General features: G+C 38.8%; 1 protein-coding gene across 2 annotated transcripts in view; it reads left to right on the forward strand.

Moving 5' to 3' along the window:
- DSCAM (DS cell adhesion molecule) overlaps positions 1 to 17,120 on the forward strand; it is a 400,878-nt gene that overhangs the window by 342,118 nt on the left and 41,640 nt on the right. The window contains exons 20-25 of one of the 2 annotated variants that reach the window (XM_075099598.1): positions 752 to 869; positions 1,687 to 1,850; positions 5,179 to 5,277; positions 5,842 to 6,030; positions 8,606 to 8,896; positions 14,193 to 14,369. In XM_075099598.1, coding sequence (XP_074955699.1) covers positions 752 to 869; positions 1,687 to 1,850; positions 5,179 to 5,277; positions 5,842 to 6,030; positions 8,606 to 8,896; positions 14,193 to 14,369 — 1,038 coding nt within the window. Of the gene's footprint in view, positions 1 to 751; positions 870 to 1,682; positions 1,851 to 5,178; positions 5,278 to 5,841; positions 6,031 to 8,605; positions 8,897 to 14,192; positions 14,370 to 17,120 lie in introns of those variants that run through there. The other variant, XM_075099606.1, reaches the window with a different exon arrangement.

A 17,120-nucleotide genomic window follows, 5' to 3' on the forward strand; every position in this document is an offset into this window, starting at 1 on the left:
GTATAACCTCTAAAAATACAGTATTTAGTGTATTTTTATTCAATATGTGCCTTTGAAATGTGTGTTTAGAGACCCACAAGAAGTCTGTTTCTATCAAGCATCATTCCTGCATAATAACATCCAATGAAACCCTAACACAACCCTGGTGTTCCTGTATATTATATACAGAAACTACAGCAGTGATATTTTTGTTGACATATTCAGGTGATATGACAGCTGACACAAGCTAAGCTGACTTAAGAGTTTGTTCATATTTGTGGACTTCATACAGTCTATTCACAATGTACTCACACATTCATACATGAAAGTTTACTTTGCTTAATACCATAGCTATTGTAACAGTGATGTATCAATAATTTAGCTTTTGTAAGATACCTGTCTACTGTGGACACTTCCTGCTGTAAATATGAAGAGAAGCACCCCTTGGACATAATTTCCATCCGTAATTTCTACTATGAAATATATAAAAATGTATAAAGATTATTTTGCTTTTTTTCTCCATGGGGACTCTTCCAGTCCTCTGCCTCATCTCTCTTTCAGTTACTTGTCTTCCAGATACTAAAACCATAAATCTTGTGCTTGAATAAAAAGCTGATATTATGAGCTAAAAGAAATTAGCCTCCTAAAAGTCCAGCTTGAAACAAACCTGTGGCTTCGTTTCCCACATTTAACTCTGGTTGACTGTGTTTCCCTTCCAAGGACACTGTGAATGAATAGCTCATTTCAGTCTTTCTTGCTTTTTCTTGCTCAGCTCCTGCCAGGATTTTGACATTCAGCGGCACGGTGACAACTCCCTGGATGAAGGACATAGTCCTCCCTTGCAAAGCTGTTGGAGACCCAGCTCCGACAGTCAAGTGGATGAAGGATAGGTAACCAGCAACTAAATGTATAGCTCAAATAAAGCCCATTTGCTTAAAATCCTGAGTGTTGCAATGTGGGTGATCCTGAATGACTGTGTCAGAAAGAAGGAGTCACAGCCACAGTAAATGAGGAGTTTAGACATTCCTTGAACTAAAACTAATTGGCTGTGGTGATTAGAAGATATCAAAAGGGAGGGAGTTGCAGACAATGGGTAAAGGTAAACATTCAAAATGTAAAACCTAGGAGTCTTTCCTCTTTTAAGTTCAGGCACACAGAATAGCTTTAGTCTGAGAAAGCAAAATGTCTGATGCATTGAATCTTGCTGTGGAGTGCAGTGTGTATGACTTCACATATCTTGTCTTCCATTATTCTGTTTTGATCTTTAGTTTCACAGTTTGACAGAGTCACTTAGAAATACGCATGAACATGAATTTTTGTCCAAGCACTGCCAAAGCAGTCATACTGCAGTGCTATGACACCATCCTGTGCATTGATACAAATAACTACTATTTTATAAGGATGGATTTTGTAGCAGGAACTGCCTGTTACTCTTCTTTTGGAAATAGCAGATAGTTAAGGAAGGAGTGAGTTCCCATTTACATTCAAACTCGGGCCAAGACATGTGTGGTCTTTAAGTGAATGGCAGGTGTTTCCGAACAGAAAATATTCCTTTGCTGCCTTCATTAAAGAGGACATCCACCCACCCCCCACCCCGCCTTTTTCGTTCTTCCTTTCCATTCTTAGTTGGTTCAGAAAAAAAACCCAGTTCTGGTTAATTTTGATTGTAACTTCTTTAATGTATGCACTTTGTTTCCTGTGAGGTAGTAACGGGACACCCAGTTTAGTGATGATTGATGGGCGAAGAAGCATCTTTAGCAATGGCAGCTTTGTCATTCGTACTGTGAAAGCAGAAGACTCCGGATACTACAGCTGCGTGGCCAGTAACAACTGGGGATCAGACGAAATAATTTTGAATTTGCAGGTACAAGGTAAGACTATTGGATCTATCTCATAATTGTTATCATAGTTGTTAACTGCTATGTGCTCATAATGCGTACATACGTCTGTTTGCAGGTATATGAAATGAAATATTAGTATTAATGTGCATTAATACACATTTAATTCTTTTGAAAGAATAAATAAAATATTATGCAGGTCATTCTAACTCAGCATCAGCATTTTATGATATAGTGAATGTTCTTCTTTTGGTGGAATTTTTCACACGCAATCAACTCTGTGCATAAGCTTTTGTAAGGTTGTCAACTGAGTGTTTGCATTCAGTTGTTTTCTAGTTCTTCACACAGAAAGTATCAACTCATGCCGTCTCCTCAGAAATATTACACATATCATTTAATTTTTATTGCAAAATTCGGAAAGAGCTGAAGGCTTTTTCTTTAGCTTCTGAAAAGCTATTGCCAGAAATTTCTCTCTGTACTGAGACCTTGGACAAAAACTTCATTATGCAAGAGCAGAATTTTACTGATGGTGGATATGAGGAAGCATCTAAAATGAAACATCAGTACAACTTCAACTAGCACATATCACCAGCTACATTTATATGCACGTTGAAATGTATATAATGTATCCATGATGGTATTGATATGTGTAAAAAAAAAAAGACAATATAGGAATACACATTAACAGTAACGTGGAGCAGAGCGTGTGCATTTGCATACCAAGAATTCACTACCCAGGAGAGTTCCTTGCTCACTTACACTAAAGCAGATCCTAAAAGTGCTTCAATTGGCTGCAAATTGTTGTACCAAAGGGAAGCAAATAACTGAGTTGGGAATATGGGCCGTGCTGTGGCCAGTCACTCTCCTGTCCCTTCATGTGCAACCTAAATTTCTAATGCAAACATAAGCAAACACAGAAAGAAACTGTCTCAACCACAGTGCAAGTCTCTCTGCATAAACCAGTCCGCTAAGCCTCGAAGGAAATGCCATAGTGTATAGTAACTTACCTACAATCTAACAGAGCCTAAAGATGTTCTTCTGCAATGTTCGAAGCATGACCACAATAGGAATTAGGGAAAGGAAACACTACCAAATGGAAGCCTCATATTTATATTTCACTAAGTACTTTCATAATTTCATATCCTTGCTGTTACTAAACTGCAGTGACTAAAAGGAAATCAACATTACTTCCATGAGGGACAGAGAAAGACTGGTATGCAATATGTGGGACCACCACCTTTTGTAGGTAGGGTAAAGCTGTGATGGAAGATTTTACAATAAATCTTTCACAGTGTAGTGCGTGCAGCCTCTCTCCATGGATTCAGCCAAGTCAGTCAGAGTAACGGAACAAATCCATCTCATGTAGGGAATTTTCCTTTTGAATATAAACTGTCATCTTTGTTTTCTTCAGCACTGTTTAGCCCTGTGAGGGCAGTAAAATCAACTTCTCTGAACTAGTCTGTAGTTGTAAACCAGCAGCCTCCACTTCATATCAGCACTCATTGTTTTGCAATGTGATGACTTGTACATGAACTGCAGTGGGGACCTTTTCCTGGAGTTTCACTCTGCAGGTGGAGCTACCTGCAGAGGCAAAGTAACATAGGCAAAGTAACCAATGTCCTCTGGCAGCAGACTGCTGGACACACAGAGCATTTGTGACCTCTGGCCTGCCTTGCTTGTGGGCTGTGGTCAGTCAAGCAGTAACTACAGCAGAGAAATGGCAGCTCCTGCCAGCAGCGATCACTGATGCTACCACCCCCTTTCCATTCTTGTGGTGGCAGTGACAGGAGGAGATGTGACTGCCCTGGCATCTCTCCTCCCTGGCTTTCTACCCCAGCTCTGCCACTGATTCTTGGATCCTTTCCTATGATGGACACTGTCCATGCCTCACTCCTTTTTCTTCAGGCGCAAAACTCAATTTGTCTGTGTTTCTGAGGAGCTTGGAAGCCTCTAGTAACACTTGTTCAGAAAACAATCCATAAGACAAGTGAGACACAATGCTGCTGTACATGATCAGAGCAGCACAAAGAATTTGAAACAGGAGCTTCCCTTTCTTCTCTTCTCAATTTCTGAACCTAGAATTGCAGATGCAAAGCACTTGAGTGAAGCGTTAGTAAATATTTGCCTTTCAGGGCTCTAATTTAACTAGCTCTTTGGAGTTTCACCTGTTATTCATCTCTATTTTAGAAAATGCTATCTTCCATGACCTTACTGGTTTTGTGCCATGGTTCTGGTTACCTGACTTGTACAAAAGGACTAGCTACAGATTCAGAATTCAAAGATGAGTTCTCCAGACTATAACTAGAATGTGATCATATTGTCCCATAGATACCTTTTATGCGATAGCCTTATGGTAGATTTGTCAAGGTGAAGAGAAAGTTGGCTACTTTGCCACTTTCTGCCCTGAGCATTGAGCTCTGGAAACCCAGCCGCTATACATTGGTGCAATTTTGGTGCCTTAGGCTGATCCTAAACTATCCCTGTTCCTGGTCACATTTCCAAATTCCCTGTCCCAGTTCCCAATCCCAGTTCTCCCAGTGACTGGTTAAGATATAGTATGGCTCCTTCTCTGCCCTTTCATGGTGGATTATCCTCCAAAGGAAAATGGGCACTGGGCAGAGGTTGGGAGATGAGACTTCTGTTTTATCCCTGCACCCTGTCAGGAGCTGACACTGGGAACCGTGCTGTTCTTATGTCCCACAGTTTAGACACTAATGTTTATGGGGGAGCGGAAGAACTGAGGTGTTTCCAGCTTTGTTGAGCCTTTGCTGGTAATATCTTTGCTTTGGTGTCTTCTTTATACCAATAGCCTCAGTGAATAGATGGTGTGATCTGGAAGAGGTATGGATGTGCCTCTGATCACAGATCTATCTATGCTACCTAGTTAGTAACCACAGTTACAGATGTAGAAACTTTTGCTCTGCGGATTTATTGTTTCTCTTTTATTTTTGCCATAATAGCCTGCAAACACATGTATGTGTGGGGCATTATTTGCAAGTGGACATCTTGCTTCCCACCACTAAAAATTCAGCTACTCCCTAAAACAGATATGAAAAACAATGAAAAATAATGGTTGGGTAGCTCATATGTAATTTAGATCTGGCAGGTCAGATACTCAAAATTCAGAGAAAAGCAAGGGTTAAGAACTGAAAGACAAAATTGTGTAGAAATTTAAATATAAAAAAGAGAACTTGTCTGCTCTTGCCTTAACCAAGGATGTCAGCTAAACAGACACTTTGACAGAAATCATTTGCATTTTTTGCAACTCAAAACAATTATTTGATAAATGACTGTTAGAATGGATTAAGATCATGTCTAATCAGTTGAATCTATTTTTTATTTTTAACTATTTCCTATCTAGTTCCACCAGACCAGCCAAGACTCACTGTATCCAAAACTACATCTTCCTCTATCACTCTTTCCTGGATACCTGGAGACAATGGTGGGAGTTCAATCCGAGGTAATATAATCCAGATTAATTGCAAATTCTTACTAAATTATCATATGTTGATAGGATTAGTATAAAATTATGAATGGCTACAAAAAAAAGAAAAACAAAGCAATCTGTATTGCTGTCAGTGCTTAATGTGCACTATTGTCATAACAGCTTTCAGTAAATTCCAGTTCCTCTTTGTGGTGGTTTAATCACAGATTTAATAACTTTTTTCCAGTATACTTTCAGCTGTTATGACAGTTACTCTCTGATTTTCCAGGCATGTAATTTCTAACCATTTATTTTTGAGGGTCCAGGTTCATCATCTGGTCTTTGTTGCTGACTGAAGGGTATTTAGAAATGTCTATCCCTTTCTTTTCCCTTTGAAGCAATTATAAAAATTGTATTTGAGCTTCTGTAAGGGTAGGCAAAATGTATAACCTGGTATCTTTTAGACAGGGGAGAGCTGTATGTGTTCCTGTGCATGGGATTTTTCTAGTTTGATTAGGTCTTTAAAAAGACCTGTCACATTACCTGCAGAATTTGTGGTTTGTCTCTGGCTTCCTGTTGCCATCTGTGCTTTCCTTGCAGGTTATATTTTGCAGTACTCGGAAGATAACAGTGAGCAGTGGGGTAGTTTTCCCATTAGCCCTAGTGAGAGGTCCTACCGTTTAGAAACACTGAAATGTGGCACTTGGTACAAGTTTACTCTAACTGCTCAGAACGGAGTGGGGCCAGGACGCATCAGCGAGATCATTGAGGCCAAAACACTTGGAAAAGGTATGTTGATTCCCATCCCTTTTGCTTACCTAAAGCTGTTGCTTTCTGCTGTAGATCTCGATTTGATGAGAAGACAGACTTGGCTGTTTTAAATTACTGGCTTTGGAAACATTTCCAATTGTGTCCCTGCTGCGACAGAAGAGGCTGTCGCTGCGGGGCTTGAAGCACGTACTGGCTGATATTCCTTCCTTATTTCTCGAATGATTTTTTATAAGGTGGATTGGTAGATATCTGGGAAGAGGGTGCCTCCAGTATCATAGGCTATAGCAATTCCAACTCCTGCTATTGCCATAAGGAGATTGTTTCCTCTCCTGTTGTAAAAATTCAGGGGTTTATTTGTCTGGATGTTGAAGGGAGATGGGAGTATATTTATGTGTAGAGGAAATGGAGACAATGTCTCATTTATGCTCCAAGCTGGTATTGCAGGAGCCATGCAAATAGCACCCTCTGAACAGGATAAGTGTCAAAAATAAAGGAAAAGTTTGCATGAAATTCTGCAAGGTCAAAGAGCCAAAACTTGTAGAATTTTTAGTTAACTTAGCAGTGGGTCCCATGGTCCCAGTTGCTGAGGGTACGTCCACATTGCAAGTACATGTCAGGTTTATGAGCAAATTTTGCAACTACCCTCCTAAAGAGGCACTTTAGAATGTCTTACCCCTAAGGCAACAGAGTGGAGTAGTTTTGCATAATGCTCCGAAGGTCACCTTATCTTGCACCTCTTCACCAGTTGTAAGAAATACTCTGATTTGGGAGCAGTTTCATAATATGGTTTACTGTGATACATGCATCTGCCCTTCTTTATGCTATTCATCACACCTGTGCTGTTGCAGATCTCCCAAGCATCACAGCAAGGTGGGCGTTTCCTTCACCACTCAGTGGCGTAGGGAAGAACTGGTATGCAATAGATGTGATTGGTATGACTTGCTGAAGCTCAGGGGAGACTGCAGATCAGCTGCATACATGCTGAGATTATCAGCAGTCAGGGAGAATGGTCTGCTGACCTTAAAGAAAGGGACATTTAGAGAAGTGGAGTGTTCTAGTTTGCTTTGCATGAAATATAAGGTTAACACATTCTTCAAATAACCTCCAAATGCTTCATGAGAAAGTAGATCTCCTGACCTTTTGAGTTTCTCTGGGACTTGATATACATGCCTGGAAACTACCTGTGTTACATTTACAGACTGAACCAGGTACTGGGTGATTTAGAATGCATTCTCATTCATGTGAGAGCTCCAAAACTATTAACAGCACCAGTTGAAATAGTTCATAATACACAGCAGTAATGACCAGTTTCTTTTAGATTCCTGTAGAATTTAGAGATGGAAGTACATTTTGGTACATCTCATCAAGGCACAAAAATGGCAAAAAGAGCCTCATTGGATAAGTTATCCTTTAATAATACAAGAAAAAAAACACATTATAGTTAATTTTCATCACATTAGGTGTAAGTTCCAATAGTAAAAATATTTTGTTCCTGCTAAGCAAATAGCAATAATACTTTTAAGTACTCTACTGTAATATTTAATATAAATAACATTTGTCAATGATCTGTCTTTTCTACCTATAGCCATTATTTCAATTCTAAGGTCCTATTTGTACTGTCATTACTCCTTATTGTGTAGAACTGTCAAAAAAACTTTAATGTATATATCAGCAGAAACCAACTTTTAATCCCAAAGCAGGACAAGTAAATAGAAATGTCATCCCCTTTCTGAACAGAAATATCTTAACTCAGGAATACAAATTTCAAACTATGTATTATTTTCAAATATATCATCTCTCTTCTCCCAAGTAACAAGTGATATGACAAGAGGAAATGGATTCGGGCTGCATGAGGGGAGGTTTTAACTGGATATTAGGAAAAATTTGTCAGGCATTGGACCAGGCTGCCTAGAGAGGTGGTGGAGTCGCCATCCCTGGAGGTGTTCAAAAATGTGTAGATGTGGCACTTCAGGGCATGGTTTAGGAGGCATGGAGGTGTTGGGCTGACAGTTGGACTTGATGATCCTAGAGGTCTTTTCCAACCTTAATGATTCTATGTGCAATGTCAACATATTAAATTGATTTTTACTTGCAAGTTCTTCAAAATTGTAATTTTCCACAAATGAAAGCCTCCATACTCTCAAAAAAAACTGTGTTCAATTCTACTTCAAAGGAAGACTAGAGCACCAGTGGACAATCTTCAAGTGTATTTGTCTTTCTATGGTATTTCTACATAGTGTTCCGAACCCTTTCTTTTTTTGCATAACAGTGAGTGGGGTCATTTACTGATATGAAGTGTCTGCACTAGGTTTTCAAGTTGACTTATGCCAGCCGATGCAAACCAGCAAGTCAGGTCCATACAGAGATGTATGGATTTTATTTTTTTTTTTCTCATATGGATTTGAAAATCTAGAATTGCGAGTCTGGAACAAAGCGTGAAAAAGACATTTAAGAAGCAGTGGGCAGGGAGTTGAGTATATAGACGTTGAGTTTAAGATGAAGTTAGGATTGTCCTAGAAATTATTATTTTAATTTTATATTTTTGAATCTGTAATGCTTAAGCATTTCACTTGAAATATATCATTGCTCCTAGAGCCACAGTTTTCAAAGGAACAAGAGCTCTTTGCTAGTATCAACACCACAAGAGTGAGGCTGAATCTGATAGGCTGGAATGATGGTGGCTGCCCCATCACCTCCTTCACCCTGGAGTACCGGCCATTTGGGACAACAGTATGGACAACCGCTCAACGGACATCCCTGTCAAAGTCCTACATACTGTATGACCTCCAGGAGGCAACCTGGTACGAACTACAGATGAGAGTATGCAACAGCGCTGGCTGTGCAGAGAAACAAGCGAAATTTGCAACACTCAATTATGATGGCAGTAAGTATATCTTTTTATTTATATGTCTGAGATACTGGTTTTACTCCAGTTTCTTATGTGATTTTTCTGCTTGTCCTTCTTTTTTCCCCCATGAGACCCTTTTTGAATCTGCTAGCCATCCTGACAGAGGGGTAACTACCTCAAAGACATAAAATGCTTACTGATTTCATGACAGTAGGATGCCAGGCAGAAGAAAGGAGTTGCTTATTTGTCCTCATTGAGGAAAACCTCCAGCACCAAAGTCAATCAACCATGAGAAAGATAACCATAGGACACTAGGTGACATTAGTTCCAAAGGTCACAGAAGCACTTGCTAGTATTTCATGCATCTCTTCCATGAAATTCTTGTCTTCCGTACAGTTGGTTCCTGCAGCCATTCAGAGTGATGACTGGCCTCATTGCTATTCCATGGAATGTCCTTATGACACAGCTCAAAACCCATTATGTGGCACAACAGAGCAGCTAACTAGCTTGTCTTCCAGGAAAGCCTCCGGACAACATCCTCCAAGGGCAAAGCAATGGCAACACTATTATCCCTATTTACACACAGGGGAAAGTGAAACCAATGGCCATGACAGATGTCTCTGTCATGCCCAGCAGCAGGGCACAGGGGATGAAGGAATTGTTGCATCCTGCCCTTCTGCCAGGGGTTACTGCCCACCCTGCAAAAGCCAGAACATGAGGGCAAGAGCAAACGTGCCAATTTTTCAGTCACTCCAGCTCATATCCTGGCACATTTATTGAAAGTGATGGTGGCACATGTGTGCTTCTGCTGCCTCTATAGTGGGAAATGGCCATATTTCTGGCAAAAAGGCAATACAGATGGCTCCAGATGGCAATCTCCTGAATTGCGCTAGTGTGAATTGCCAAAGCTTTTCTGGAGACATCCAGTGTAAAATGCTGTTGTGTTGCCAGGGATATTGTGCTTTATTGTGCAATCACTTGGCGACATCTGTACTGTTAGATTAAGCAACAAGAATAGTGAGCAAGTTCAAACAAGAACTGATAATAGTCAGGCGAGAGCACCAAATTGTTAATCATTCGTAACTGTGTGTTGGTAACATATCTCCCTGCCACAGTTTTGTCCAGTGCAAATCTGCACTCTCCAGGACGATACCCATGTATGGTGCAGGGAAGAGCAAGAAACAGGGACCATTCCTGGTCGGAAGTGTGGGATATGAATCAGGCAGGTTTTACACCTCTGCATCTTACACATCCTCTAATACTATCCCAGTCTTTGCACTAGGTACTCGTCAGCTGCAGATAAGTAATGACACATGCCCTCATGGCTCACCCTCTTGCAAATAGCAGATCCCCTCATGTTTTTCTGTGAAAATGTAATTTTGTCAAGCTTCCTCACATTATTCTCCTCCTATTCCTCATATTATTTCAGAAACTCTAAAAAATTAAGAGAAAGATTTTGCCTCAGCACTTTGGAAACCAAGATCCAGGTATTTGTTATATGAGTGCTGCCAGGTCTTGCCAGGTAGACTTAGAACCTGTATTACTGAGCAGTACTGAAGTTGTCAGTAACAACTGTATCAGTATTACGATTTAATTTCTTGCTACTTTACCTAGCCTATCCTCTTTTCTTTCTGGTATCTCTCTACAGACAGCATCCAACTTTCAGTGATCTTTTTTTTTACATCCACAATTATTGTTATATATACATGTCTGGGGCAAACAGTCTTAAGCCATACCTTAAAATGAGATTATATGAAAATGCAAGTCCAGGTCCTTAAAATCCAACTGATAGCAGTGAAATCAAATGTATGCTTACAATGAACTGATTTGAAATGTTGTCAGACACTGTTTTTCACTTAGGTAATGATACTTAACTCGGTTTCACATACTGTGACGGGCACGCCATTCCATTTTGTGTGTTGCTCTATGACAACTTTAAAAGTGAGAAAATGAAACAATAAAAATATCTCTAGCATTAAATCTCCTGAGCCACTGTTTCTGGTCAGCTAGAAAGTTGCTCATTTACGGCATTGATGGTTTTGTTTGTCAAGCGTGCTTTGCCAGGACTATATTGTGCCTTAGAGAGGCAGCATGATGTCAGATACTGACCACAAGGTTGAGAGAACAAGACATGGCTGGAAAAGCAAATTTCAGTTTTCAGCTTCTCTGAATTTGTTATATTTGGTGCAGAGCTAAAATGATAGGTTTATTATTATTATTACCATTAAAGAAGATGAAGATAGACTATTCCCACATAAGGGATTTCATAGAACTACTTCACTGTTTCTAAAGCAAAATTTGTCCCTACAGAGTCCCAGCTGCCCATTCATTTGTTCCTTGGTAAACTGCATAAGGTGAAGGCACTTCAGAGTTGGAAAACAGTGTCTGATTAGAAATCAACAGTTTCTATCAATACTTCATGCAGAAATTTTTGCTTTCATAGAGAGTGAATTTTTCATTTGGAGAGAGCATGCCAGTGGAAATTTTTGGGCAGCTCTGCTTCTGAGTGCTAATCCTACCTCTACCATTGATTCATCTTGCGATGGGAGATTAGCGCCTTCCAGCTTCTAGGGGTCACACCTCCCTTAGGATAAAGCAGACACATGGACAGTACTTTGAAGATTACATAATATGTGTATGAAAATTCTAGGATACCAAATGCTAAGCACAAGCTTAGAAGCTTTAGCAGTCTTAAGATAAAGCTTTTGTAAACTTTGTAGAAATCCTTGAGTTACGTGGTCTTTCAGTCACTTCGTTTGGACTTCAGGAGCTGACTGTTATCTGTGACAGAGCTCCTGAGAAATATCACGGCTAAGTATCCTTTACCTTAAATCTCTTCATGGTGAATTAGGTCAAAAGGTTAATGGCAGATCTATGTGCAACTTTTTGCTTTCCGTTCCTAGATATTTCGGCTAACCATTTTCAGCTTACAGATTTTATAACCTCCCTGCCCTTTGTGTTTCAGAACATTTGCACTTAGTACTTAGGGAGATATTTTTAGCAATGTGCAGCTGTAGAGTGTAGTGCTGCAAAGGAGCTTCCTGGATCACAGATCAGCTACTCAGTAGCCCTGACATTAAATCAGATCAGCTTGGTGGATGCTCTAAACTCTGCTAATTGATCCTAGCCCACCAGGGGACTTCCTACCGTGAAGAACAGTTAGGACACAGGAAAACACTTGGTAGTCCTAAAGTCACAAGGTGAAATGGGAGGTGCTGGAAGGACGGCAACATAGCGGAAAATGGGGTCAGAGACATTAAAATTACAATTTCTATGGAGCACCAGTAAAGCAGGCTAACAAAGGGCAATGGCGAATTGACCTGGAAAAAAAAAAGGACCAAAACCCAAACTCTCACGATTTGTCTGGGACTTTGTTTTGATAAAAGCTTTGACTATTCCACTCCTAGCCAACACCAAGAATGACAGCAAATGTTGAAATGGTGTTTTCTCAATGGGTAACAGGTTGAATATTGCTGAATATCCACAAATGGATAATGTGAAGGATATATAAACCTGCAGTATGTTTTTTTTTAATTAAGCTTTTACTGCCTGTAGGTAACATTATGAGGTTTACACTTTACTTAGAAGAGCTGGGAAAATTATAATCACTTACCTAAACACTTAAAGTTTAACTGAAATTTAGGCCACTCTTAATGTGACTTGCATTAAAGTATTAAGGAGAGCAAGACATAATTTTAGGCAATATTGAAATCAACAATCTTCAGCCAGTGGTCTGTGTGATTTTTATTCAGAGCAAAGTTTGGCCCTTTAGTATTCAGGAGGGTTTAGGAAGATTTAGAGACAATTATTAGTATTACCTTTAGGAGCTTGAAGGTCTTTCCATTTCTTCATCTAATAATTTTCTTTGCCTTTAGCGCAGTGCAATAACTGTATCTAAGACAAGAAAAAAAAAAATCCTTTGTGTGTTTATTCCAAGAAATGGAAAATTAGAAAAATAAGGACAATTATGGGGAAGAACTGCAATGGAAGGGTAGAGAAATATTCAAAATGCAATTGTAAGAAAATAAATTTTCTGAAGTACCTGATGTAGGTTTGGATGGTTGCTGCTTTTATGTGTATCTCCATCCATTTAGGGAGCTACTTTCCTCATTATGTGCAATTCAAATAGCTCTTCTGAAAAAACATGGTTTAGAATTCCACATTTTCACTGTGAGTATGGCAGTTGTATTGTACTGCACCATATCACTTTTTTTTTTTCCCCTGACACTGTATGGTACATAATGAGATATATCGCACAATGCAGCAATTAAAATGTAAAAAAGGATGTGCCTGTTTTCCTATCTCACCTTCCTAACCTCTTAGCAAGTAAGTAGCCGCTTTCATGTTTCAGTAGCTGGTTAAAATTGAACAGCTTCCACCAAAAGTAATCACAGTTCACAATACTTGCATGTTTCTACCCATTTCAAACAAATCTGCATTTTATAGCCTCATTTGTGGTTGCATTCAGCAATTTAATAGTAATCAGGAAATGAGTGAGAAGCCTTCCATGACTAAACAGCCTTCCGAGGAGAGTGCTGCATTCTTCTCACGTCCTTCTGAAGTAAAGAAAAAAAGAATTGAAAAGTTCAAGTATTATATATCACCAGGAAGCCAGGTATATTCAAAATGCAAATATGTCCCAAAATGGAAAAGTGAGCCGCCTGCTGATGCCAGTAGTTTGTAGATTCATTTCCCTCATTTCACTCTCAAAATTTGATTGTTCCCATCCAGTGGTACTCTCCTGTTTTACTGATGAGTATAATGTCAGACACTCTTTAGCAAATTAGCATCAGGTTGACTCTCTGAATTTCAGATCAATATCACTGCTGCACCCCTAAGACATGATATAAGAACGTTCCTGTGCAAAGGATTCATCTCATGTATATAGCACAAAATGAACTTTGTCAAATATGTTCCTTACAAAGAAAAGCCCAGCAGAAAGTATGAATATGCCGCAGCACTGCCATTTTCCCATAGTAAGGAGTAATATACATAGGTAACAATTCTGCGATCTCTTACAGCTTTGTAATCATTTAATATGACTTAAAATTAATCGTAGCATTTGACTGTATAATGGGCATGTTTTCCTTTCATCAGTGAATGCACCTCTTCTCAATTTCTGATAATCTGTGATTCTCTGCAGTCAGTACCTTGTTACCAGCGTGACTGGTTACATGTGCATGGCTATTACACGTGCAAACATCCACCCTGAACATGACAAATCCTTCTTAATGTTCTTCGTGCAGCTGAAGCATATAACATGCCATATTGCCTGAGAACTCAATCTTTTGTCTTCATTAATAGGCATCTAATATCATGACACTGTTTCCAGGTACAATCCCTCCACTCATTAAGTCAGTTGTGCAAAGTGAGGAAGGGCTGGCAACCAACGAAGGGCTAAAGATGCTGGTGACCATTTCCTGTATCTTGGTTGGGGTCTTGCTGCTTTTTGTGATGCTGCTGATCGTGCGGAGGAGGAGGAGGGAGCAGAGACTGAAGAGGCTTCGAGGTAAGATGGGAGCTGTGACACTTATTTCTGCATATGCATATGCCGTGAACATGAAAGTACAAGTGGGGCTGCATGTGAACAAACTGTTCAATCCCCAGTTGGTGTCATTTTCCTGCAATACTAACAGACATGAGGCAACAAATCATATTTTTTTCCTACAGAAATTCCTTCTTTTTCATTTGGTAGTAAGCTTATGAAAAATTACTCCTGTATCCATTGTTACTATTTTGCATTAGGGAAAGGAAATCATTCTCATGTGTTCATGTTTGTTTGTTTTCTAGTTTTTTTGTGCTTTGTTTCCCTTGTGAATGGTCTCAATAACCTAAAATCATATTCTTTTCAAAGGGTAAAATCGGATGTTCTGAAGATGGGGAGATTTCGGTTTTCCAGCAGTTGCAAACCATGATTCCCAAGTTATTAAATGAAAGTAGCCACATGTTAGAGACTAGAAAACCAAACAGATATTCTCAGATTTGTTAATGCATCTTTTTCCCCATAGTGTGTTACAACAGAACTATTAGAACACTTCATTGTTCACTGACCTTTCATTACTGCGGATCTGTACTTTTTCTCTAATCCTTTTTCAAATGCACGTTTGCTATGTGAATAACTTTTAGATCTGTGAATTCATTCAACTCTATTAATGTTCTAGTAAATAACCCTGGCTGACCCACCGCCAGATTTTTGATCCTTGAGGTCTGCCACTTCTGCTCTTGGCCCTGTAAGGTTTGCACTAGCACATGACAGCAGACTTTATTCTGAATGTATTTAGGAAAAAGCCTCTCAAATCACACACCAAATAAATATTGAAGTGATTTATCATCTGCAGAAATAAGTCTAATCATTTCCAAGAGCCACCAAATTGTTGTTATTTGTATTTAACCAAAATATGATCATGATACATATTAAAACTGAGGCCAACCCTGTGTATTCCATCTCACCTTAGCATCTACTCGTCCCTCTCTTGGGTCTCATTTTTGTCTTTTGTAACAATATTTTGGATGTTTTTGCAAAAAAAAAAGACAGAGATACAGGGCTCTTAGGCATGGGCAAATTCATAGATCAGAGACAAATAACTTTATGGTTCATACATAGCTCTGGAAATCAGATCATCAGAAATCTAGATGCTTTAACTTGCATAATAAATTTCTCGTTCAAAATCTTTTGAGTCATTTACCTCTGTGCATTTTATTTTATCAAAAAATGGTGGTTTAAGGGTGAAGAAAATGTTATCTTATCTTCTCAGAAGTACTGTGGAATTCCATCCAGAAATGAGCAGGATATTTTGAGCTTCTTGGCTCCAGGAAATGATGGCTGTGCACCTCTAATTTTTCATGGTTAATTTACAAGTATTCATAGATTCCTGAGTCACAGTCCCTTAAGGAAGGCTGCTGATGACTGGCCAGTATGGTTTTTCCAAAACATAAGACTTATCTGAATTATTTCCTCTCAGAATATAGGAATTTAGAAGAATATATGATCTTCACTTAAACATAGGCAGTAGCAATGAATTCATCAGTACTTTTGATAAAAGTAGTTGGTATTTAACTACCATTTCTGTAAAAGTTTCATCTCACTTCTTATCTGAATTTGTCAAGCTACAGCTCGACATCCCAGCCATCTGGTCCTGTTATACTTCTGACTGCCATACAGGGACTGAAGTTCTTTTTTGTATCATATTTTCAGTCTCTGAGGATATTCCTTTTACACGGTGGTAACCAAGTAATTCCTTAATGTTTTCATTGGTAAATGAAACCAATGAATATTCTTTAAATTTTTCTCTGTAGTTTTCCCATCATTTATTAATTTCAAAGCTTTTATCTGGTCCCTTTGCAATCTTTACGTAGCTTTCCTCATCTGTGTATGCTAGAAATTAACATAGTATTCCAGGAACAGGCATATCAGCACGAGATAGAGAAGTAACAGCCTTTCTTCTTTCCCTTTATGGTCTTCTCTCTATGTCTGCAAGGATCACCTTTTTGGGTACAGCATAATTTCAAGAGTTTGTGTTTAACATCTTATCCATTGAGGTCATCTGACAGTTCTCTGACTGCAGTGCAAGAGATAACATTTTCCTTTGTATAGCTATGGCTTGTACTCTTGATATATGACCTTATACTAATACAGCTACATTGCTAACTTGTGGCAAGCCTACCTGATGATCCAGACTGTTATGCCTTAATGACTTGGAATTTTCATTACACTTTAGCTACCTAATTCTTGTGTCATTTTCAAACTTTTATCAGATATTATTTCATTTACTCCAGACCACTGATAAAACTACCAACAGTGTCATGTCCCACAGTGCATATGAAAAGAAATACTAAACAAAGATACTCTTTTTAAAATGTTTTTTTTGAATATGTTGAAACCCATGTAAAATGGCTGCCGTGTTAAATTTTTGCATCATGCTTTTTGTTATTAAAATATTTTGAGGTACCAAAACTTTTCTCTAGTGAAATATAATCTTTCAAAGTAATTTAACTATATCTCAGCAAGTGTTTTTTTCAATGTCATCAATTCTCAGTGTATTTTGATCTCATTTGAAAAAAGAAATCAACTTTCTTTGACATGGCTGATTGACCACAAGCCTGTATTGATTGGCTTCAATTATTCTATATCCTTTAATTCATTTCATCAAGCTTCATTCCAGTTATTTTGTCATTTTGCTCATTGCCAAGATAAGATTGATAGGCCTTAAGTAATTCAGATTTTTTCTGTTCATTCTTTTTGAAGACTGGTCTTGTGTTA

The sequence above is a fragment of the Phalacrocorax aristotelis genome, chromosome 1 (assembly GCF_949628215.1).
Source record: "Phalacrocorax aristotelis chromosome 1, bGulAri2.1, whole genome shotgun sequence".
Lineage (NCBI taxonomy): Eukaryota > Metazoa > Chordata > Aves > Suliformes > Phalacrocoracidae > Phalacrocorax > Phalacrocorax aristotelis.